Consider the following 26169-nt stretch of genomic DNA (forward strand, 5'->3'; position numbering starts at 1 on the left):
TGTAGCTTGCTAACTACAGCACCTAGCATGTTTTTTATAATTCAAATTTGGCTGTGTGGTTAATAACACATTTCTGTTGTGTGAGAAACAAAAAAAAAAGCAAATGTAATTCAAATAGTATTTCATCCAGATCTGATAATTATCTAAAGTATCTTTACACCACGTTAATGTGGAACAAATGAGTTTGGGGCACATGGTTTCTGTAATATCAGATGTATGAGGCCAACAAAAAACTAATCCCAGTTTGTCACATGAAATGCTGCATTCTGTACAGGCAAAGACATGAAGGAAAAACAATTTTAGATACATTTATGCCATTCCTCCTGTCTATATGATGTAAGGAATAAAGCAAGGGGATGGGGATTCATATCATTGTAAAACGACAATATTGAAAAGATTTAATTTTAACTATTTAATATTTAACAGAGGCACTCAGTTGAAAGTAAATAGCAGCTTTTTATTTCATTATGTCACATTCACTACCAAAATCACACAGCATACATGTCAACAAAGAACAATAAAATCCTTCCTGTTTACAGTGGATATTCGACAGGTTATTAGATGGCCAATCTGTCTGGGATATCTGATAATTGGGTCTTGCTTTCACTCTAAACATTCACACCAGTGATGAAACACCTAAGGGAAAAAACAGAAGAGAAAGTAAATTCATGTAGAATGAATAATAGTAGGTTGTCTTTCTAAACCAAACTGGTCACACTTTACAGTTAGATTACATAAATACCTCCGCCCCAACGACAGAGGGCGAGAGGTAATGTTTTCGGTGGTGTGTGTTTGTTTATTGGTTGGTTTGTTCATTCGTTCGTTTATTTGTTTAGCAGTATTATGCAAAAACTGTACGATGGGCCAACTTAGAACCCATTAAATTTTGGAGTTGATCCGAATCACTGGGCAGATCCACAGATTAAAACAAAATTTAGAGCGAAGCCAGTTCCCTGTATGGGGGCGCTAGAGACACAGACTGGGTGGCACGGGGGGGAGGGGGGGGCAGAGTGCACCAACAAAACAAAACATAGTTCTTGATTTGCTAATTAATTAAGGTAGTATAACGAATTGTATGCATATTTACATAATACTTTCTAAAGTTGAAATGGAGCTCAGAGAGCACAGACCTCCGCCACTGAATGCATTTCGTGGCTCAGTGCACGCTAAAATTGAATGGGTTCTAAGTTGGCCCATGTTACACCCTTCCACCGAGTTCTGTGAAAACCGGTCTAGTAGTTTTTGCGTAATCCTGCTCACAAACGAACAAAAAAAACACACGCCACCGGAAACATTACCTCTCACCCTGCGCTGTCGCTGGGGCAGAGGTAACTACCAACTCTGACTGTTCAAAGTAGTCCTGCATGTGATGGAGGGTTATCAGCCATATGAGCTCTCCACTAATTTCTCCATCTTAATTAACCCAGACATTAATCATTCCTTCAATTCATGCACCTTACATCACACTGTACATCAAGGACCAGTGCTCAGTTATGTTGGATGAATATTTTCCAGTCTTACCATGTGAGTACTTGCACTGTTTGAGTGCCTCATTGAAACCTTCGCACAAACTGAGGTCAGCCTGGGTGGTGGCGCAGTCTAGGAACTGTCTCACCTCAAAGTGGCACGGGCCTGGCTGGGAGGGGCCAGGCCGAGGGGGCTCCTGGAATGGTGGAGGACATTGTACATGTTAATAAAAATCACACCCAGGTGGTGAAGTAAGCGGTGCTTACTTTAAGATAAGTTTATAAGCAATCTCTACTGCCCTCTAGAACTGGTGTGCAACGATACTGGTGATCCCTGATTGGTCTAAATCTCGCTACTGTTAGATCAATCAGTAGCGTCTTCACAGGATAAATGAGCGATGTTCTATATATACGATGTGTGCAACATGTGTCCCGCTGAGATATGTGGAACAAGCAGAGGTTGTGGTGCCCAGGAATTGGAAGGAGTCAACCGTGGTCCCGGGGTGTCATTCAGTGTGATGGGGTGGGGGGGTGGGGTGGTTTCATGGGACAAGGAACACGCTAGAAAGGCTTGAGAGGGTGTCGACCGAGACAGCCCTAGCGAAGGCGGATTAATCTTCCAGGTGGAACCGTTGATTGATGCAGAGAACTGACAATTGGCCTGTGAGCCTAATCCTTTTAGGAGAAACTCTTTTAATACTGAACAAACCCTAGCTGGGGACAGCCTGCCGGGGCTGGCGCTGCTGTCTGTCAGCTGGAGAGGGACAGCGCCTGTAGCCGGAACGACAACACGGAGGCCCAGAGCATGAGCTCTCTTATGATATTATAATCTGCATTCTGCAATGTGTCTGTCACTATCTCAAAAACGTTGGCTTCCATCTGTGTTCAATAAGCGATATGATACTGTTCTGAGAGTGCATACAGGGAAAGGATTTACGACAGTATGTTATTAAAAGCTTGTCAACGGCTTTTAAACAGATAAAGGAATAAAGCCTGAAAGGAATTTCCCAAAGTGGGAAAATGGCAGCAGTCCTAAATGCCAGGGCTGAGGCTCAAGTCATACTTTATTAAACTGCTGCTGATGCATTTCGTCCAAAGGCTTTCATCAAGAGCACAATTTCCCACTTCGGGAAATTCTTTTCCCGACTTTGACTAAATCAAATCAAACTTTATTTGTATAACGCATTTCATACACAGGCAACAGACTAGCTGAGCTCTGTCTCAGAAGAGACCTGGAGGACACGTATCTCCTCCACATCCAAAGGAATAAAACATTTTAGAAGTATCGGAATACTTCCTTTGTCTTATCTCTCTTCATGGCTTCCGGCGTGGCTCACCTGGTATGTGCTGGCAGGTTTGGCTGGCTCTGGGCTGCTGCTGCTGCTACCCCCGCTGAAGGCTCCGGTGAGGGCGCTACCCATGACGTGACCCACGGCTGAGCCCACGGCCATCCCGGCAGCAGTGGTCGCCATCTGGGCCATGAGGCTGGGCTGGGCAGGGGCAGCGGCAGGGGCAGGGGCAAGAGCTGCAGGGGGAGGATGAGACGCCGCAGGGGCAAAGGACGGAGCTGGGCTTTGTGTAGAAGAAGAGAAGAGAGAGTAGAATGTAATTTGATCAGGGGCCGCGTGAGGGCTTATCTAACTGACGTAACGTGTCATATTTCTGGTGTGCAACTGACAGTTAATGTTTAGTTACAGTTTACTTAACTAACGTTATCCTCCATGTGTGCTGGGCCAAAATTTCAGAAAGTATAACTGGTAAATATATTGCAGACAGGTAAACATCATGGACTGCCAATATTAATTTCAACAGCAACTAACTTATGTAAAATCTAAGACAAAAAAACAAATCTATACTACAACATTGCATAGAGATAGTTTCCCTCGCCTAACATCTCTGACCCTCTACCCACTGCCCTTGAGGTAAAAAAAAAAAAAAAATTACACTCAAACTTTTTGACAGGGCTATATGACGCATACAATATACATTTCAGACAGAAATGATTGGATGGATTGGGATAAATCAGATGTATTGTAATATGTTGACATGAAGTTGTAGCTAGCCTTTGGAAGACAATCATACACGTGTATGTACAGCTGTACAGCTCTCATAGCAAACGAGTCTACCGGCGTCAGAGCCAGTTGCAATGATTCAATAGCCTAGCCTAAAGTTACCTCACTGACGCTGAAGGACGACTGCGACTTCCTCTGGCCATCTTCGAATCAGACAATTAAAACACCCTAACCCTATACTTAATCAATGTACGCTTTTATATCAGGACAGACTTGTGGTCGTTTCTAGAAAGAGTCCTGTCTACAAGCGGCTGGGACGTAGCATGAAGTATGACCTTGTGTGGCTCGCTTGCCTCGAATAGCGCATGCGTCTGGATCCCACGCTGTCTTTACGCATTATGTCATCAGCAACGCCATAGAGTTACGACACCCTAGACTTTTGTTGTAATCGTGGTTGTCCGATTACTACAAAAGTCTATGGGGGTGTCGTAACTCTATGGCGTTGCCATATTATAATGCATAATAAGCGGAATCTAAAACGAAGGAAGGGATAACGTCACTGTGTAGCGCGTGCACGCATCTCCCCCGATAAGAGACTGCGGTCAAGCCAGCCTTCAATTCGGAAATACAAGTCATGTGGGCCACAGCCAATTCCCCTTTGCGCAAACATTAGCGTCATTACGGTAAATCGTTTTTTCTCTTGGAAGGACTTATCACCGTCGCATTCACCGACAAGTAGTGAAGTCAAATAACGATGGTTTGATTAAAGAAGTGAAAGGCGGTTGTGGTGTGGCAGTTCAAAATAAAGGACCTCTAAATTGTCATAACTATATTTCCTTAATATTCAGATTAGAAATAAAACCCAGTGATCTTCAGGACATTCTGATGTGGCATTTCAAAATAAAGGCCCTCTAAACTGTCCTATACGACCTACTGTTTCCTGCAATTTCATATTAGGATTAAAAGGAGACCGCCCATAATGCATAAACACTTCCACTTCAGAGTACTAGTAGACCACCTCAGGGTGTCACCCAGTGATCTTCCGGACATTCTGATGTGGCATTTCAAAATAACGGCCCTCTAAACTGTCCTATACGACCTACTGTTTCCTGCAAATTAGGATTAAAAAGAGACCGCCCATAATGCATCAACACTTCCACTTCACAGTACTAGTAGACCACCTCAGGGTGTCACCCAGTGATTTTCAGGACATTCTGATGTGGCATTTCAAAATAAAGGCCCTCTTAACTGTCCTATATGACCTAATGTTTCCTGCAATTTCAGATTAGGATTAAAAGGAGACCGCCCATAATGCATCAACACTTCCACATCAGAGTACTAGTAGACCACCTCAGGGTGTCACCCAGTGATTTTCAGGACATTCTGATATGGCATTTCAAAATAAAGGCCCTCTCAACTGTGCTATACGACCTACTGTTTCCTGCAATTTCATATTAGGATTAAAAGGAGAACGCCCATAATGCATCAACACTTCCACATCAGAGTACTAGTAGACCACCTCAGGGTGTCACCCAGTGATTTTCAGGACATTCTGATATGGCATTTCAAAATAAAGGCCCTCTCAACTGTGCTATACGACCTACTGTTTCCTGCAATTTCAGATTAGGATTAAAAGGAGACCGCCCATAATGCATCAACACTTCCACTTCACAGTACTAGTTGACCACCTCAGGGTGTCACTCAGTTATTTCCAGGACATTCTGATGTGGCATTTCAAAATAAAGGCCCTCTAAACTGTGCTATATGACCTACTGTTTCCTGCAATTTCAGATGAGGATTAAAAGGAGACCGCCAATAATGCCTCAACATTTCCACTTCAAAGCACTAGTAGACCACGTCAGGGTGTCACCAAGTGATTTTCACGACATTCTGATGTGGCACTTCAAAATAAAGGCCCTCTAAACTGTCTTATACAACCTACTGTTTCCTGCAATTTCAGATTAGGATAAAAAGGAGACCGGCCATAATGCATCAACACTTCCACTTCACAGTACTAGTAGACCACTTCAGGGTGTCACCCAGTGACTTTCAGGACATTCTGATGTGGCATTTCAAAATAAAGGCCCTCTAAACTGTCCTATACGACCTACTTTTTCCTGCAATTTCAGATTTGGATTAAAAGGAGACCGCCCATAATGCATCAACACTTCCACTTCACAGTACTAGTAGACCACCTCAGGGTGTCACCCAGTTATTTCCAGGACATTCTGATGTGGCATTTCAAAATAAAGGCCCTCTAAACTGTGCAATATGACCTACAGTTTCCTGCAATTTCAGATGAGGATTAAAAGGAGACCGCCCATAATGCCTCAGCACTTCCACTTCAAAGCACTAGTAGACCACCTCAGGGTGTCACCCAGTGATGTTCAGGACATTCTGATGTGGCATTTCAAAATAAAGGCCCTCTAAACTGTGCTATACGACCTACTGTTTCCTGCAATTTCATATTAGGATTAAAAGGAGACCGCCCATAATGCCTCAACACTTCCACTTCAAAGCACTAGTAGACCACCTCAGGGTGTCACCCAGTGATGTTCAGGACATTCTGATGTGGCATTTCAAAATAAAGGCCCTCTAAACTGTGCTATACGACCTACTGTTTCCTGCAATTTCATATTAGGATTAAAAGGAGACCGCCCATAATGCATCAACACTTCCACATCAGAGTACTAGTAGACCACCTCAGGGTGTCACCCAGTGATTTTCACGACATTCTGATGTGGGATTTAAAAATAAAGGCCCTCTAAACTGTGCTATATGACCTACTGTTTTCTGCAATTTAAAATTAGGATTAAAAGGAGACCACCCATAATGCCCCAACACTTCCACTTCCGTATACTAGTAGACCACCTCGCGGTGTCACCCAGTGATTTTCAGGACATTCTGATGTGACATTTAAAAATAAAGGCCCTCTAAACTGTGCTATACGACCTACTCTTTCCTGAAATTTCAGATTAGGATTAAAAAGAGACCGCCCATAATGCATCAACACTTCCACTTCACAGTACTAGTAGACCACCTCAGGGTGTCACCCAGTGATTTTCACGACATTCTGATGTGGCATTTCAAAATAAAAGCTCTCTAAACTGTTTTATACAACCTACTGTTTCCTGCAATTTCAGATTAGGATTAAAAGGAGACCGGCCATAATGCCTCAACACTTCCACTTCAAAGCACTAGTAGACCACCTCAGGGTGTCACCCAGTGATGGTCTGATGCAGGATCTCAAAATAAAAGCCTTTTAAAGTGTCAAAAACTGCTTAAATCAGGGTTAAATCAGGATCAAAAGAATAACACCCATAATGCAACGGAAAAGGCATAATGCCTTTGAATTTGCCCACTCTTTGTATACTTTTTGTTATGTTATTAGGTTGTGATAACTTGTTAACTTGTGATATTCCCACTATTTCTTTCTTTCTTTCTTTCTTATTATTCTCCTCAGTGTTTTGGCCCTTAAAGGAGAATGCACAGCGTGCTGGAGCAACGCTTGCATGCTGTGCGCATGCGTGCTGGAGCAAGTGGGGAAGCTATTTCGTTTCTAAAGACGTTTCTAAAGATCATATTACAGAGGCATGTGAAAAACCACAACAAGCCCTCGCTCTATGTAAGCACAACTAGCGATTCATAAAGACAGATTGATGAAAACAACCGTTTCGCGGCAGAAAATAGATTTTTTAGAAGCTGCATTCTCGGTGCCCCGTCCGCCGCCATTACATGGATATACTTGGCTCGCGCTGGATTTTAAATTTCTTCTACAGGCCTCCGAATTACACCAAAGTTATCTCGGTGAGTGAAACGTCTTATAATATGCCGTAAATAAGGTCCAGGTTGTCAAAAACGAGCATTCTCCTTTAACTACTTCTTCATACTTTGTGCTAGAAACTTCATTCAAACTTTAAAATGTTCGTCTTTAGCTGTTTCCCGGATGTATTCAGATTTTGTATAGTTTTTGTTTTTTGTTTTTTAGTAATTTAACTTTTAATAGTAATTTTTGTGCCATTGAAACTGCTGGTGAAATGTTCCGTATCATTATGTTTTTAGAGTGGTGGCAGCTGTTGCTTTGAAAATATTCACACATTTTGTAAACTGCTGGCACTCCTACAGTTTTGAAAGCTCACACACATATTATACATCAAAACGTTCACACAACTGTGCTGATTCGTACAATGTAAGGATCTAAGCTGTGTGACTTACCGTTTTTGAGGTATGACGATTTGTTCGGCAACTGCGCTCCCCATTGAAACATATGGTGCCACACTAACTTTTGAGCTGCTAATTTTGCATTTTTATCCTTTTTCTAACTTGTTGCCATGGTGTCAATACATAAGATGTAACATTTATAGTTTTTGCGATAGAGTTCTACTCCGAGTCTCTCTCGGATGACTGAATTTCTCCCCCAATCTCTCAGGGAGACCCCAGCCACCCTCCGGAGAAAACCGTCCGCTTGTACACCCTGTACAACACCCTGAGATGGTCTACTACTACTGTGAAGCGGAAGTGTTGATGCATTATGGGCGGTCTCCTTTTAATCCTAATCTGAAATTGCAGGAAACAGTAGGTCGTATAGGACAGTTTAGAAGGCCTTTATTTTGAGATGTCACATCAGAATGTCCTGAAGATCACTGGGTGACAGCCTGAGATGGTCTACTAGTACTGTGAAGTGGAAGTGTTGATGCATTATGGGCGGTCTCCCTTTAATCCTAAAAGAAATTGCAGGAAACAGTAGGTCATATAGGACAGTTTAGAGGGCCTTTATTTTGAAATGCCACATCAGAATGTCATATAAATCACAGGGTGACACCCTGAGGTGGTCTACTAGTACTGTGAAGTGGAAGTGTTGATGCATTATGGGCGGTCTCCTTTTAAACCTTATCTGAAATTGTAGGAAACAGTAGGTTGTATAGGACAGTTTAGAGAGACTTTATTTTGAAATGCCACATCAGAATGTCCTGAAAATCACTGGGTGACACCCTGAGGTGGTCTACTAGTACTGTGAAGTGGAAGTGTTGATGCATTATGGGCGGTCTCCCTTTAATCCTAATCCGAAATTGCAGGAAACAGTAGGTCATATGGGACAGTTAAGAGGGCCTTCTTTTTCAAATGCCACATCAGAATGTCCTGTAAATCACTGGGTAACACCTTGAGGTGGTCTACTAGTACTGTGAAGTGGAAGTGTTGATGCATTATGGGCGGTCTCCCTTTAATCCTAATCTGAAATTGCAGGAAACAGTAGGTCATATAGGACAGTTTAGAGGGCCTTTATTTTCAAATGCCACATCAGAATGTCCTGAAAATCACTAGGTGACACCCTGAGGTGGTCTACTAGTACTGTGAAGTGGAAGTGTTGATGCATTATGGGCGGTCTCCTTTTAATCTTAATCTGAAATTGCAGGAAACAGTAGGTTGTATAGGACAGTTAAGAGAGCCTTTATTTTGAAATGCCACATCAGAATGTCCTGTAAATCACTGGGTGACACCCTGACGTGGTCTACTAGTACTGTGAAGTGGAAGTGTTGATGCATTATGGGCGGTCTCCCTTTAATCCTAATCTGAAATTGCAGGAAACAGTAGGTCATATAGGACAGTTTAGAGGGCCTTTATTTTGAAATGCCACATCAGAATGTCATATAAATCACAGGGTGACACCCTGACGTGGTCTACTAGTACTGTGAAGTGGAAGTGTTGATGCATTATGGGCGGTCTCCTTTTAATCCTAATCTGAATTTGCAGGAAACAGTAGGTTGTATAGGACAGTTAAGAGAGCCTTTATTTTGAAATGCCACATCAGAATGTCATATAAATCACAGGGTAACACCCTGAGATGGTCTACTAGTACTGTGAAGTGGAAGTGTTGATGCATTATGGACGGTCTCCTTTCAATCCTAATCTGAAATTGCAGGAAACAGTAGGTCCTATAGGACAGTTTAGAGGGCCTTTATTTTGAAATGCCACATCAGAATGTCCTGAAGATCACTGGGTGACACCCTGAGGTGGTCTACTAGTACTGTCAAGTGGAAGTGTTGATGCATTATGGGCGGTCTCCTTTTAATCCTAATCTGAAATTGCAGGAAACAGTAGATTGTATAGGACAGTTTAGAGAGCCTTTATTTTGAAATGCCACATCAGAATGTCATATAAATCACAGGGTGACACCCTGAGGTGGTCTACTAGTACTGTGAAGTGGAAGTGTTGATGTATTATGGACGGTCTCCTTTCAATCCTAATCTGAAATTGCAGGAAACAGTAGGTCGTATAGGACAGTTTAGAGGGCCTTTATTTTGAAATGCCACATCAGAATGTCCTGAAAATCACTGGGTGACATCCTCAGGTGGTCTACTAGTACTGTGAAGTGGAAGTGTTGATGCATTATGGGCGGTCTCCTTTTAATCCTAACCTGAAATTGCAGGAAACAGTAGGTTGTATAGAACAGTTTAGAGAGCCTTTATTCTGAAATGCCACATCAGAATGTCCTGAAAATCACTGGGATATACCCAGAGCCAGGGGTGGTCTGCTAGCTCTCTGGATTGGAGTAGGTGCCGCATTATGGGCGATTTCCTTTTATTTCCTATCTGAATATTAAGGAAATATAGTTATGACAATTTAGAGGTCCTTTATTTTGAAATGCCACACCACAACCGCCTTTCACTTCTTTAATCAAACCATAGTTATTTGACTTCACTACTTGTCGGTGAATGCGACGGTGTTAAGTCCTTACAAGAGAAATAACGATGTACCGTAATGACGCTAATGTTTGCGCAAAGGGTAATTGGCTGTGGCCCACATGACTTGTATTTCCAAATTGAAGGCTGGCTTGACCGCAGTGAGAAGAGCCCGGTGACGCGAGGCTAATGCAGATTGGTGCCATTAAGAATTATAATAATTCGGGACCTCGAGCGTATTTAATTCGGCACACCGTGATCAACTCACAAATACAGTGAATGAGCGGCGACAACCACACACACATGCATCTGCGGTCGCCAGTGGAAATTGTTCCTTGCATTTAAGCCACGTACCCCAGCCGTCCTAATGGGGAGCCTCGTCAGTGGCGCCCGGGGACCAAGTTCAAGTGCTCAGTCCAAATCTTGGTCAGGGACCTGACTGAAGAGCCTCTGTTCTTCTGCTTGTTTTTGTGCGTGGCTGTAAGTCAGTGTACCTAGGATAGGGTTTGTGCGGTTATCACTCCCTCCCTCCGTTGAATGTTGACCTGCATTTCTCTGTTGGCACCACAAGAGGCAGTAGTCCCAGCACACCAAAATAAAGAAGGACACCAAAATCAATCCACTGATCTCCACTGCACAAGTAGAGTAGCGGTGAAAGCATTGGACTCCCACCTGCTGGATTAGCATTGGAAGCTTTGAAACTGATGTGTCAAGGCGACAAGACCTATCTTAATTTATCAGACATTATTCCATGTCATTTCAATTCACAGCTATTTCAGTGGCACGACTAGCTTCCGTTCTACCAGTCATGAACAGAAACAAGCCAGCCATGTACATAAGCCAGGTTGGACCTGGTCTATATTGGGTTGTCGGGAGGAAACCCTTGCGAACACGGGAAGAACATGCAAACTCCGCACAGAAAGGCCCGGAGACCTTCTTGCTGTGAGGCAACAGTCCTAGGTACCGTGCCGCACGTGAGCGATTTTGGGGTTCAATGTCTTTCTCAAGGGCCCAATCCCAATGTCCCCCCTAAACCCTCAAGCCCTGAGCCCTCACAGACTTATTGACGTCACCTGGTGAAGTGATCGAGTGCGCGAGGCTGCAAGGGCTCGAATTGGTATAACAAGGAATGGGACAGCACTTGTGACATCACATTACGTTGACGTGAAAACATATTTCTTACTATTGTGGGCGTGGGGCTTTTTTTTAAATCAATTTGTAAATTGTACATGTTTTTCTTGTAGGCCTTCGTGTAAATTAATTTTGGCTGAGTCAAATCCCCTTTACATTATCAGAACTCTCTGTGTTACCCTCAAAACATTCGTTCAACTTGAAATCATTTCATTTTGTGGTCATATGCGATCGCATCTGCGATCAAATATCAACCCAACCCAGTATTAGTTAGTAGGATCGCATCGATCCTACATTACTGCCTGTGATTCTTGTTTGTGATGAATCCAAAAGTATTAACTTAAGAATGATAATATATTATGTATACACATTCCTGCACCTCACAACTCTTTCCATATTCATGTTGGAAATCTCAATTCAAAGAACACTGCACCGAAATGGGTAATTAATGTCATACTGCTTTTAACTGGGCAATCATATGATTTAGAGCAACAGAAATCGATGTAAATTATAACCATAGCCTACATATTTTTAATCAAATCACATTATACAAACCCATGGGGTTAATAACCCATAGGCCTACTTAAAAATAATGAAACCAAATTAATTATAAGGCTACTTGTGCAGATAAGCAAGTCCAGCTGAAAACATGAAAACATATTTTGTTCTGTAACGTGAACGTTAGGGTTGGTTGATCTGTCCGTGCTTGTTTATTGGCTGTTCTTCAGGTAACCCCGTGTTTCACGTCACGACGCTATGAACTGTGGGTAATTCCCTTGGGCTAAGTCTGCAGAAATGCAGACTTACGGGAAGGGGCCATAAAGGGCTCAAAATGGCTGCCGGAGAGCCCTCGCGCACTTGCCGAGTTGACATTGGGACATCCCTAAGCCCTCGCGGACTTCGCGGGAGCGCGCCCTTAAGTCTGCGAGTCTGCAAGGGTGGACATTGGGACTGGGCCAAGGACACTTCCGCACACTCCGGGAGCGAACCAGGGACCTTGTGATCCCCAGCCAGCTGCTCTACCTCCTGAGCTACATGCCAGTATCACCCATCTGTAGTCGCAAAATGGGTGTTCATGTGCTGACGGGGGTTCCCGTTTTCGTGAAACAGGAACGCCCCCGTGAAACAGGAACGCCCCAAATAGTCGCGAAATGTCTGGGTGAACATTTTGAAAAATACAAATTTGCCGATATTAGCTTGCGTGATATGTCTCCTTCTTTCTCTTGATACAGAGCACACCGGGCAGCTGTCGCGACATAGGCATCAGTAGCCTATCAGCTGCATCAATGACAACAGGCCGTCCTCTAGAATCTCGTGTAGAGTCTATATCATGCCCATGTCGACGAGAGCGATCCACAGATTTGAAAGAGAGCTTCTGGATGAGCTTGCTCTTCCACGTCTTCCTGCATGTATTATTGGAGTTGAATAAGGCTTCACACTCCTCAACAACACGGTTACAGCGACTCGAGGATGTTCACAAGTTGACCGTAACCAGGTTGATCACTGCCTTGAGAGCGCTCCGCTCCATCTCAGCATCTTTCGCTTTGAGTTCCTCCCGGGGCTTCTCTGCGCACGGCCCCTTGAGGTTCAGAGGTGTGATTGCATGGAGGGAGGCATCCTTACTGAACACCCGGTCTCTTAAGAAGCTGGTCAATCTCTCCTCTCCCACAGCACTGGCTTGAGTTGAAGTCTACAATGAGTTCACTGGTTCACTGTTTTTTTGCTTCCCTTTGGAATATGCCCACCCCCAATTGCTCTCTGAAAGCGCATTGTGTTGCATCTGTGTATGAAATGCATGCGCTATACAAATAAAGTTTGATTTGATTTGATCAGAGTGACTAGTCTACCAGTCCTCTATGTACTAGTGACTAGTCTACCAGTCCTCTATGTACTATTCACTAGTCTACCAGTCCTCTATGTATAGTGACTAGTCTATCAGTCCTCTATGTACTAGTGACTAGTCTACCAGTCCTCTATGTACTATTCACTAGTCTATCAGTCCTCTATGTATAGTGACTAGTCTATCAGTCTTCTATGTATAGTGACTAGTCTACCAGTCCTCTATGTATAGTGACTAGTCTACCAGTCCTCTATGTATAGTGACTAGTCTATCAGTCCTCTTTGTACTAGTGACTAGTCTACCAGTCCTCTATGTACTAATGACTAGTCTACCAGTCCTCTATGTACTATTCACTAGTCTACCAGTCCTCTATGTAGCCTACTATTCACTAGTCTACTAGTCCTCTATGTACTAATGACTATCAGTCCTCCATCTGTTTTCTTAAAAAAAAAGTTCCACATGTCTGAACTGAAATGGGATATATGGAAACTTTTTATAGTTTTCTTTCAAGCTAGCCTACTGCTAATGATTAGAATTTCTAAGAGTGAATTAGATGACATCCTTTGTTTAAAATGACACAAGAGTGAACGGCGGATTTCCAAAACTGGGAATGCTTTTTGAATGTCTGAAAATAGTAATTTATTAAATCATATAATTATTATACGTTTTTGTTTTGAATTCTAGATGAAAGCCAATGACTATATCGCTGTTTATTATTATTTTCCCGAAGTAGGTTGTCAAGGCATGGCATGTTGCAACCCAATCACGTGACCGTTTGCAAACTTGTCACTTAGAGGCCTATAGAGAAGTATAATAAGAGTGATTTAAGAGAACAAAGAAATCTAGGAGTAGCCTATAAAACCCCCCTCTGTGATATTTTTCGTCATTCGCTGACTCCACCGCATCTTCCACCTCCCGCCTTCATTTCCCCGTGGATGTGCACTGCACGGCCGCTCTGCTAGTTTTCTCGACATGATGCAGGTTCCACAGCTTGTCTGTAGCATCCTGGCGTTGCATCTCTTGCAATATGCTTCTTTGCCAGTACCCGCGGGGAGAACTGTCAACAGGTATAGAGCTGCGGTGAGTGAATTTCATCCATCCATTTATGCGCAATTAATAGCTTAGATTAAGAGTGATAAAAAATAATAATAATAATTGATCCAGGGCACATCAGGAGAGTTATAATTGACTTAATTCATGTTAATTTAATTCATGGAAAATGTTCGCCGTATTTTTACATGAATTAAATCCAAGTCGATTCTAACTCTCCTGGTGTGCGTGCATCACTTCTATGTCTGTTTGTTCCTGTCTTCGCTGCACCCTGGAAGTACGGCTCTGCGCACTCTTTTTTTTATACCAAGTGAATAGCCTAGCATATATGATATTGAAGTTATACATTTTAAGACAGAGAGAGGAGAAGGAAAGCGAGAGAGAGGCTATATATGGGTTATTGAAATATTATTTTTTATTCATATATAGCCTACGGCTATATCTTAATTTGATAATCCTTGTAGACCTAATGCTCTAATTATGCTATAGGTTATAGCCTACGATACATATCGAGATAACGACAAAGATCACTGCGCAGTTGACTTAATTTCGCGCAGTTTAATTTCACTGCGCAGTTTAATTTCTGGTCAATGTCAATGTCAACCAATTATAGTAGCCTACGTAGGTATAGCTATTAGCACAATTAAGGCAGCGGAATATTGTTTCACAATAAAATTATATTGAGAAAGTTTTTTAAGCAGGAACGTGAGTGAATAGGCTATTGTACAACATTAGAGCCAGATAGAGTTGATTTCCTCTGCCTGAGCAGAAAAAACAAAACTTTGGTTTGCTGTTCACACCTCAGCGGTAATTAAACCCCATAGTAATCATTCCCCCTTGTGTCCTCTCTGACCTGATGAATGGCAAATGGTTCAGTCAATTTGTTCATCGCTGCTGACAAAGTAAGTGAGAGGGGGTATTATGCAGGGGGGCATTATGCAGGCAGAGGCAAGTCATCTGGTATCTGGTAGATAACATACCCTCGCGTTTGCTGACAAGTGAAAAGAGAGAGCACAGGGATAAAGAGAGAGCGCAACATAACTGCTGTGCTTTGACAGACAAGAGAGAGAGAAATCTGGGTGAGAGGCAACGTACCCCTGGGTCACCCTTGAGCACTCTATCACAGCGTTCACTGACAAAAATGCCCCCCCCCCCTTTCCCTCTCTCACCTCAAAACAGAAGGATCACACGATAAGAGGTTTGTATTGCGGTCCAGATTTATTTACATATCAGCAAAATTCAGTCACTTGAACTTGGGGTGGATGTTTTTATGTACAAATAGACACACACACACACACACACACACACACACACACACACAGAAAACTGTACTTTAATTAAATATTTCTGCTACAAAAGTAGGCCTAGTGATAATACATCTACGCCACCACCCCCCACCCCCCAATTTATTTATTTTTTAAAACAGTTTTCAAAACAATCTACTGTCAATCACTTACCTTCACATCTTATTACTGTCAGCTAATCCCTTCTCTGCTACTGATTTAACCGAGCCATGTCCCACCAAAACCCATGGCACCTTCATTTTAAACCATTCTTGAGTGATGAATAGTCAACTATTACCAAGGTTAGGAGAAGATTAAAATGGAGATGGTGGCGGCAGACGTGTCTAAGAGAAAAAGAACTGTCAAGGGAAAAAGAGAGATGTCCAGGCAAAGCCAAGAGCTTCCCTCTAAGCAAGCTCACAGAACAGTATCTAGTGATCAGTGATATTTCAACATGTATATATACCTGTACATATAATTGAAGCTTAGTAGGTACTTAACTTTAGTTTGTCACTGGCAGAAAGAAAGCATTCTTATCCCTTTAGTTTCCAGAGACGAGAAAGCTCAATTTTCAACAGTTATTTGAAACAGTAAAGCTTGACTCAGTAGACGTGTCGAAGAGATTACCTACTCATATTTTATTAGAGAAACTAAGGCCTTTGATTGAGCCTGTAGCAGGCTAGATACATTCCTTAATGGATCCAGCAAAGTTTAAAAGATGATGGTTGTTTCTATACAACTAATTCTGTTCCACAAATTATTGTCATGATCTGATTCCTTTCAATGCTTCCCTTTCTTGGTCCACAGGATAAACACAGTTAGTTATGTACCTGTAGTACAGATAGTTAGCCAATATGCATGGTTTTTGAAATGATGAAAAGAGCTTGAGGAATCTCTTAATTCAAAGGAGCGAGATCCATCATTGATATCCACTTCCTCTAGCGCTGACTCTTGGAAGGCAACCATTCAATTCTCTTCTTTGTTAACAAAGAGATTCTACGGTGAGTTATTCACAGTGGCGAATTAATCTCGCTGCATCTCAATCCTCTTACTGTTTCTGACAAACAACTTCTCCACTTGGTGCATTCTGTTGATTTGTATTTCAGGTTAAATACAGTATTTGAGTTATCCCAGCATGTATACATTTTTTATATAAAGTGTGGCCTACTTTTTTTTTTATTGCCAGAGGAGGCCTGAGTCAGAGAGGATAATGCTTATTACATATTATAACATACTGAATGTGGACAGTATACAAGAGAACATTCTCATTTCTATTCCTTTACCACATATGATGAGGAGGCAGCCAATATAAGGCCAATATAACAAGAAGAACTAGAGTTACAGTAAGACTCAGCAGACAGCCACATGTTGTCTGTGTTATATAGTTAAGGGAATTTCCCAACATCTGAAGTGTTCAGTACAGCTGTGTATTAGGGTGTTAGGAAGGGCTGGTGAGCGTTTTTAGTGTTTATGACGGGGTGTTGGTGGGGATTTGAATGACATAAACAAAGAACTCCTGAAAGCAGCAGATCCCACTAGTGAGATTAACCTTCTATGGCCTGCTCTTTAGATATTTTTGTCATCATGTTTTGTTGTAAGCTGGGGGCCTGCCAAAGTGAGTAAGACATAGCAACCATAAATGTCCTGTAGCAACATGTCAGTTTCTCTCTCCAGGACTTTCCCAGACTGGCTTTAAAAGACCGCAGGGCATGTCAATCTTTAATCCTTTGTTGTTCAAAAGCAATCTAACACCCCTCCCAATGCCAACCAACCGAACTATCGCAACTCATTTCTACTTGGGGACTTTTCTATTGTCTGTGTATGATATATTGCAATGCTATCTAGGGTTGGGTTGGGTTTAGTTATTGTCTTAATTTAGTCAATGGAGAATGTTAATTAGAAATGAATATTCAATTTGAAAGATCCCCACTGGGTCTTTTGTTACAAGTCAATAATAATTTTTAACAGTATTGACCTCAAAGAGTATAATTTTTGTCTAAATGAAAAGTCAAGCTGAATGTAGCAAGATATATCAGTTGCTCTTTTGTAGTCAGCATTACTGTCATACAGAAGCCAAATCATAGTGTTGAGTCTAGACATGATGATGCATGAACAGACCCCTGTCATCACCTTACCATGGGTTATTCATCCAGAGTTGTCAGCAACAATAGTTTCCTGATTCCATCAGTGGCTCACCTCAAAAGCATTGTTGATTGAGAGCCTCATGGCTGGATACTGGCTTTATCCCTGTATTATATATCCACAAGGTCTCAGGCCCTGTGCACGATAGCCCAATGCCACTCATGCTAAAGGCAAAGATGAGCATATTAGGAAATTTTTGAATTGTGTCACCTAAAGGTGCATTTGCATGGATTGAGCAAAGTTTGCCTTGAAGTAGGTGGAGTAATTAATAGTGTCGGCAGGAGGTAATAATAATAATAATAATAATAATAATAATAATAATAATAATAATACACACTTTATTAATCCTGTTTGGTAAAATTCACCTCTGCATTGACCCAAGGACACTTCGACATTGAATTCTACAACACAAAAATAGTTTGTGTTGTAGCAATCAATAACTTTCAACTACCAACATAGAATGAATCAAAACAACTGACATTTTGAATTTGATTTGTTACTGTAGTTGTATCTGCTTCTGTTCGCAGGGATGGGCCCAGAAGACCCACCAGAAGAAGAGAGGCAGACTGGACCACACTCAGGACACACTGAAGGAAGTGATGGTTCTCCAGGGGAATGGAACCCAGTCCTGGAATCGACCTCGTTGTGGCGTTCCAGACTATCCCACACAGAAGCAGGGAGGCATGGCGGACTACCGCCTCACGTTTGGAGGACCGCCGAGGCGAAAACGCTATGTTCTGTTTGGGGGGCGCTGGGACAAAACTCACCTCACTTACAAGTACGATTATTTTCCTCTTGTCACTGTTTTTGTGATGGTGCCTCAAGTGTGAGATGCTAGGTACAGTATTCACACCATTAATAAAGATGAACAAAAGTGATCCTATAAAATAAGCCGTAAGAGAGCTTTACTTTATGCACAAAAATGCAGAAAATTATATTTATTTAAAGGACAGGTTTGGGGAGTTTAGCATTATAAGCCATGTTAAAAGGTTATTTATGATCATTGGGTGCACTGTGGAGAGTTTCAGTGACTTTGGTAGTGGAAGTTTCCCTGGTACCATTGTGTTGCGCTAGCATTAGCAACGTGTACGCCCACACGAAGGACAGCATGGAAGCAGCTGAAAACAATCAATCAACAGCATGAGGACTAAGTTGTAAACGACACTCTGTTATATGCCCAAATTCCGAACTATCCCTTTAATGTTAAATACTCTCTCATTAATACATTAAATATGATCTCGTTCAGACTCTTGTTCACAACAGTGGGATTACTGTGTAGTGTGCACTAAAGCCAAGGTCGTCGTATGGTTACCCCATGGCCCATGAGGCAACCATAGGAGTGTAGTGCACTTGATCATTTTCATTGCAAAAAAGAAAAGTTGGCAGTCACATGAATGGTCCTTGATAGAAATATGTGCCTGTTTCTTTCTGTGTGTGGGGGTGTGTATGTGTGTCTGTGTGTGTGTATGTGTGTGGGTGCATGTGTGTGTGTGTGTGTATGTGCCACAGGGTCATGCGTTTCCCCTGGCAGATGAGTAAGGAGAAAGTTCGTAGCATCCTGCAGGAGGCACTGCGGGTCTGGAGTGATGTCACCCCTCTCAAGTTCACTGAGGTTGATGGCGGGAAGGCAGACATCATTATTGACTTCAATAGGTAACAATGTACAAAGCCCAAAGTAACTCACTTCACCTAATAGGATTGGGTTCAGTGTCCCAAATTCATGTGATGAAAACATGTGATTTTCTAGGGAGAAAAGTGCTCCTCATCAAGATTTTGTGTAATGCAAAAACCAACTCTCTGCACAAAAGTACAGGCCTTTAGCATTAAAAGAGATTGAGTATATACCATGTCAGAGACAGGGTTAACAAACAATGCTTTCTATTGTTTGTTAGATATCCTTGACACTGCCATTTTAAAGGGATCATTGCTTTATAATCTGTTTTTGGAAGATTGGGGGATGGAAACATCGACCCCGAAAATGAACAAAGGTTATCATCAAAGGCTGCAGGCAATAGGGCAAATGCAATATTGCATAAAATTGTGGTATTTGGCTCACGCAAAAGTCATTGAATGAAGCGGCGCAGGTGTGCCTTTCCAAAACCAATCGGGTGTGTCACAATATAACAACATGACTTAGGTGTGATATGCATGAATGAGCAAAGGAGTTGGAGTGGAAAAGAAGTTAACGCTTAAGGCTATGCAGAAGGATCTCCTGCATGAAGTACAAGACCACAAGTTACAGAGCCAAATAATTATATGAAATATTACAGTAGAGTTTTTTGGGAGGAGATAGCGGTGACTGTCAATACTTAATTAAATTAACTTGTGCAAAGTGCCCGTGGGACCATTGTGATTGGTTGGTTGGTTGATTGGTTGGTTGCTTGCTCGATCGATCTACTGTATGTGTATGTGTGTAGATAGATAGATAGACAGACAGACAGACAGACAGACAGACAGACAGACAGACAGACAGACAGATAGATAGATAGATAGATAGATAGATAGACAGACAGACAGACAGACAGACAGACAGACAGACAGATAGATAGATAGATAGATAGATAGATAGATAGATAGATAGATAGATAGATAGATAGATAGATAGATAGATAGATAGATAGATAGATCTAGTGATTCATCTCGGGGTCTATTTGAGGAAGTCGTGTGCGCGCTCTTCACAGGATTAGTTGCACCTGGCTTCACTTAGGTGCAGCTGCTCAACCTGGTTTGGCCTTTGTGCCACAAATTAAGCCAGGTTGCTCTCGTTGTGATAGGTCGAGCCCAGCTTTGTCATTTATCCTGGATATCTCAATCCTACTTTTGTGCAACATGCCCCTGCTCAGCGAGTTTTTACGTGAGTTCACCTGGCTTTATTACTGCATGTGAAACACAGATTTATCTGCGTTTCACATGCCTTTCAGTAATTCAGCCAGGTAAACACTCCTCACATAAATATCATGTCTATTCAATATAAGTTGGTCAATAAATAAGGTCAATTTTGGTAGTATGATTAATTTGCATTAATTCTTTTTAAGACGTTAAAGGACAGGTTCGGAACTTGCCGTGTTATAAGGTTATTAACGGCCGATATCAAAGTTTCGTCAAACGGTGCACTCTTGAGATATAGCCCGTCGCCGCTAACACACTCAATGGATAGGTGCATAGACAAAATCCCTCAAAAACACCATAAACTCTCGTTTTCAAAGACAGGAAACTCACATAGTGGTCACTGTTGTCTGTTGATGTCCTGGCCAAAAAATCGCCACAAAGTATGCTTCCGATTGGCTTTTATTGATCATATTATATCTATTGATTTGTATTGACAACAAAGCCAGAGATGTATAGATTTGTCCGCGTCCCATATACGTATGTTTTCATCAACAAACACTTCTACCTAAGACTATCAACAGCTGCAAAGCCATCCTAGGCTTCTTGTTGTTGATAGCACTAATGTTAATGTTAATAAGCATCTTTTGAGGACCTTATTACCTATTAACTAACACTTATTACAAGGATCATAATATAGTAATAAGTATTACCCATTTTCAGAACGTATTGTCAATACTTGTGATGCTCAATTCAAATGTAATCATCCTCATGTTATGACCTTTGTGTAAAACCAAAATGCTTTCTGTTTTTTTACAAGGTACTGGCATGGAGACAACCTGCCCTTCGATGGTCCTGGGGGTATTCTTGCCCATGCCTTTTTTCCAAGAACACACAGAGAAGGCGACATCCACTTTGACTATGATGAGAGCTGGACAGTGGGCAATAGCATGGGTGAGTGACTGATATAGAAGAAGCTCCTCTCCTACTTGCTGGTATGCTATTTATTGTCTTTCGACCATGATTAGCCAACATGATTATGTATAATGGTTCAACATCCTCAGGCACAGACCTCCTGCAGGTGGCTGCTCATGAGTTCGGTCATGTTCTCGGTCTTCAACACTCACTGGTCCCCGGTGCTGTGATGTCACCATTCTACACTTTCTCCTACCCTCTGGAGCTGAGCGAAGATGACAAGCAGGGCATCCAATACCTGTACGGTCCGCCACACGAGACTCCGCCCCCCATCACAGAGACCAATGAGATTGACACCAGCGTGGTAAGGAAATTAGACCCTGTTTCATTACGGCCCATGTGATCTTACCTTAGTCTCTTGCAGATCTTAATGGGTTGCATGTCATTAAATGAAAATTGTCTTGATCTTGTTATCATATCATAACCTATGTATGCTGTATGGTAAGGTTTTAGGCAAGGTGACTTCTCACAGAAGCACAGCTCACAGAATCATGAAGGTACTGCACCCTTTGGTCGTTGGTGTAACACCTGCACTTTTGGTCTGTCTCCTTCTGACTTCCCCTCAGCCGGATGCCTGCAGAACAGACTTTGATGCTGTTTCCATGATAAGAGGGGAGCTCTTCTTTTTCAAGTCGCGCTACGTGTGGCGCATCCGCGATGGCCGACTGCAGGTGGGATATCCAGCGCTGGCATCGCGCCACTGGAGGGGCATTCCTGATCACATCGACGCTGCCTACGAGGACAAGTTCGGTAACATCTGGTTCTTCCAAGGTGAGCTGTGCTAGTCATTTTGTAGCGTACAGTCCTTAAAGTCATGCTCATCGGCTCACAAAACACATTCTACAAAGCTCCAACTTCAACATCTCCATTCTTGTTATTATTATTAATGAACAATTGAATCTGTCCCTATCCACTCATTCATATACAGTCAAGCTGGAAAATCTGCACACCCTTTTCACATTCTCCACATTTTATTACGTTACACACCTATTCTATATAGACAGACTTACTCTACAATAGAATTAGTTCATTTTTTGTCTCAAAATTCTACACAAAATAGCCCATAATAACAAGTCAGGTTTTTAGACATTTATGGTAATTTATTAAAAATAAAAATGTAAAATATAATATGTACACAATGATATTTCTGACAATCCCACACTATCAGAGTACTCTGGTTAATTTGAATTGGTTCATCCAATATTCACGAATGCTGAAAAATTTTGGGAAGGCACATATCCTACTTGTAGATGATGGGAAGAATTGCTGTTTTGTGGTCAAAAAGGATTTTGGGGTTACTGTATGTGGTTCTCCTCACAGCAGAATAGTAGAATGATGGGGTTATGTGGAAAATTTATGGGCTGATGCAAACCCAATATCAAACATTCTGGTATTGATTGAAAACAGGCGGAATAAAAGAAAAGAAAATCAAACTTTATTTGTATAGCGCATTTCATACACAGAGGCAACACAATGGGCTTTATGTGGTAAAATGATGGTCTATATATATATATATATATATATATAGAGAGAGAGAGAGAGAGAGAGAGAGAGAGAGATAGACAGACAGAGAGAGAGAGAGAGAGAGATAGGCCCAGTCCCAATGTCCACCCTTGCAGACTCGCAGACTTAAGAGCGCGCTTCCGCGAAGTCCGCGAGGGCTTAGGGGTGTCCCAATGTCAACTCGGCAAGTGCGTGAGGGCTCTCCGGCAGCCATTTTGAGCCCTTTATGGCCCCTTCCCGTAAGTCTGCATTTCTGCAGACTTAGCCCAAGGGAATTACCCACAGTTCATAGCGTCGTGACGTGAAACACGGGGTTACCTGAAGAACAGCCAATAAACAAGCACGGACAGATCAACCAACCCTAACGTTCACGTTACAGAACAAAATATGTTTTCATGTTTTCAGCTGGACTTGCTTATCTGCACAAGTAGCCTTATAATTATTTTGGTTTCATTATTTTTAAGTATGGGTTATTAACCCCATGGGTTTGTATAATGTGATTTGTTTAAAAATATGTAGGCTATGGTTATAATTTACATCGATTTCTGTTGCTCTAAATCATATGATTGCCCAGTTAAAAGCAGTATGACATTAATTACCCATTTCGGTGCAGTGTTCTTTGAATTGAGATTTCCAACATGAATATGGAAAGAGTTGTGAGGTGCAGGAATGTGTATACATAATATATTATCATTCTTAAGTTAATACTTTTGGATTCATCACAAACAAGAATCACAGGCAGTAATGTAGTTCGCATATGACCACAAAATGAAATGATTTCAAGTTGAACAAATGTTTTGAGGGTAACACAGAGAGTTCTGATAATGTAAAGGGGATTTGACTCAGCCAAAATTAATTTACACGAAGGCCTACAAGAAAAACATGTACAATTTAAAAATTGATTTAAAAAAAGCCCCACGCCCACAATAGTAAGAAATATGTTTTCACGTCAACGTAATGTGATGTCACAAGTGCTGTCCCATTCCTTTTTATACCAATTCGAGCCCTTGCAGCCTCTCGCACTCAACCACTTTACCAGGTGACGTCAATAAGTCTGTGAGGGCTCAGGGCTTGAGGGTTTAGGGGGGACATTGGGACTGGGCCATTGAGAGGATATTAACATCCCTGGAAGTGAATCTAAAGAGCTTAATTAATTTCAACTTTGACCCTTCTTATGACATCATCCACAGGTGCCAGCTACTGGGTGTTTGATGCGGAGAAGAAGATCACGGGTCCAGACTCCGTGCGCGTGCTGGGCCTGCCGGTGTCTGACATACAGGCGGCCCTGATGTGGACTGAGGATCAAGACCAGAAGATCTACCTCATCAAGGCGGGCGTGTACTGGCACTTCAGCCCCCTAGAGAACCGCGTGGATGGGGCCCACCCCCACAGCATGCAAGACTGGCGGGGCGTGCCCAGAAACATCGATGCAGCCTTCCAAGACCGATACGGTGAGAGGAACAGAGGAAAATGTGAATGGATGTGAAAAGGATTTGATTATTAATAGTGTACGCTTCAAACATATTTGCAAATTTAATAGCTCAAAACCTGATGTAAGGTTATACATGCAATAGCATGTTCAGGCTAATTTTATGAATATTGTGCTGGGAAATTCATGAACAGAAAAAAAGAAGTAGCCTTGTTTCTAAGTTGCAAGGATAGATTTAAATGTTATCACTGTGGTGGAGGAAAGTTTTCAAAGTTTTCAAACTTAGATAAGCCCCTAAACATTAATTTAGCCAGTGTAAGCATAGTCTTTGAATCTCTCATAGCCAATCATTGAACAGTTTGAAGAAACAAGGAGACAAGGCCATCTGGTAGATAAAAATCAACCACCCTGTGGAGTTGGTGTTTACTTGTGCACCCATCCTATCCTCAGATGATCTGGTATCTGCCCAAAAGAGGTGTTATTAATGAACCCCTAACCCAGATGTTCAGGCTTAGGCTATGTTTATACTATTATGGTGTCATTGGTAACTGTAACACTTTGATCAAAAAACATGTGGTAAATAAATCTCTAGACATCCTGGCTTTCCCTTTGTTTAGGCTGTAACATGACTGGAATGTTGTACCACCAAAATTCTACCACAATATGTTGATACATGTTTGAAGGCATTAATTTATGTTTTGCGTACAAGCTTGAGGTAAGTTTGTTGGGTGGTAATATTGATAGTATTGCATCGGGCAGAAGGTGTGTACAACCGTTGTTAATATTAGTTTACATTTCTTGACAGGATATTCCCATTTCTTGAGTGGGCTGCAGTATTGGAAGTTTGACCCTGTGGAGGAGAGAATCTTTGAAGGCTACCCTCGCTACATTGGCATGGATTTCTTTGGCTGCTCTGCATCTGCTTATCAATAACGTCAGCTTTGCCTATAATCAACAGTCCAAGAGGTAGTTAACATAACAGAACGTTATTTGTTTTCTACTGGGGTCGCTATCCTGGTGTATATGACATAATAGAAAATGATTGTGATCTCTGGGTGATGTCATCCTGAGATCCATACCATGCATATCATGAGGTTATAGCTCCAGGGTAAATAATGCAATAACCTGGAATTAAGTAGAAGGAACATTTGGTTCTCATTTTGATTTTTACACCATGTTTCTGACATTAAAGAATAGACCAATCAGCTGAGCTGACCGAAATGTATGTAGCTGATCAGTTGTATATATAACAAACTACGCTCACAGTAAAACTTTACAGTTCTTTATATTGTTTTGCCTCTTAGGTATTTTGGTTTATATACTGTTGTATACTGTTGTCAACAGTATTTTTCCCACTGAATAGTAACAATATTTCTGTGCTTTAATCAATAGAAAATCAGATCAGTTTCCTTGTGATTATTTAATATTATTGAGTATTTGAAAGGTTGAGGCATTATCTTTGTTTCTTGACTTTCAATGCAGTGTTTTCAAACAAAGGTGCTAACATATATTCAACAGGGATTCAAGTTGTACCTCATAATACTGTACTTGATGTTTCTGAGGTGAAAGCCAGTCATTCTTTTATCAGCAGTTATTATCATTAATAGAATAACATTCTACATCTAACTCTACATCTATCTCCTCCTGCGAAGATGAGTAAAAATGTTGTGCATTTTAAAGCCATTTCTTTGCTGGCATGAATTTTTATATGGTTCCTGTTTCATTTCCTTTGTGCCACGCCCTGGTTATTTACATGATAACATAATACAAAGGTGCTACAGCATATCAGTGCAGGACACTGTTATGAATTTATCGTTTGTACAATGATATGT

The 26169-nt window shown here is 41.7% G+C and overlaps 2 protein-coding genes across 2 annotated transcripts; one reads left to right on the forward strand and one right to left on the reverse strand.

The window, feature by feature from the left end:
• Nucleotides 1–448: 448 nt before the first annotated feature.
• Nucleotides 449–3826, reverse strand: chchd10 (coiled-coil-helix-coiled-coil-helix domain containing 10). Its single transcript, XM_084442352.1, has 4 exons — nucleotides 3641–3826; nucleotides 2804–3038; nucleotides 1522–1663; nucleotides 449–636 (listed from the first exon to the last, which is right to left on the reverse strand). Exons 1-4 carry the CDS (start codon nucleotides 3679–3681, stop codon nucleotides 617–619), a joined length of 438 nt encoding a protein of 145 aa, XP_084298478.1. The 5' UTR covers nucleotides 3682–3826; the 3' UTR covers nucleotides 449–616.
• Nucleotides 3827–14101: 10275 nt separating this feature from the next.
• On the forward strand, nucleotides 14102–25270 carry mmp11b (matrix metallopeptidase 11b; the record flags this gene model as incomplete). The annotated part of the gene is given in 9 exon segments (XM_084442541.1): nucleotides 14102–14209; nucleotides 18132–18382; nucleotides 19114–19257; nucleotides 21251–21384; nucleotides 21495–21700; nucleotides 21703–21744; nucleotides 21972–22176; nucleotides 24099–24359; nucleotides 25143–25270. Coding segments are annotated over 9 exon segments (1479 nt in total).
• Between the last annotated feature and the right edge of the window lie 899 nt (nucleotides 25271–26169).

This window comes from Borostomias antarcticus, assembly GCF_949987555.1.
Source record: "Borostomias antarcticus genome assembly, chromosome: 8".
Classification (NCBI taxonomy): Eukaryota; Metazoa; Chordata; class Actinopteri; order Stomiiformes; family Stomiidae; genus Borostomias; species Borostomias antarcticus.

Excerpts from the sequence above, each read along its gene's own strand:
- chchd10 (XM_084442352.1), bottom strand. The coding sequence starts at position 3,681 with ATGGCCAGAGGAAGTCGCAGTCGTCCTTCAGCGTCAGTGAG. Across the intron at positions 3,039-3,640 it reads CGTCCTTCAGCGTCAGTGAG|CCCAGCTCCGTCCTTTGCCC; the intron begins GTAACTTTAGGC and ends TTCTACACAAAG. Across the intron at positions 637-1,521 it reads ACAGTGCAAGTACTCACATG|GTGTTTCATCACTGGTGTGA; the intron begins GTAAGACTGGAA and ends TTTTTCCCTTAG.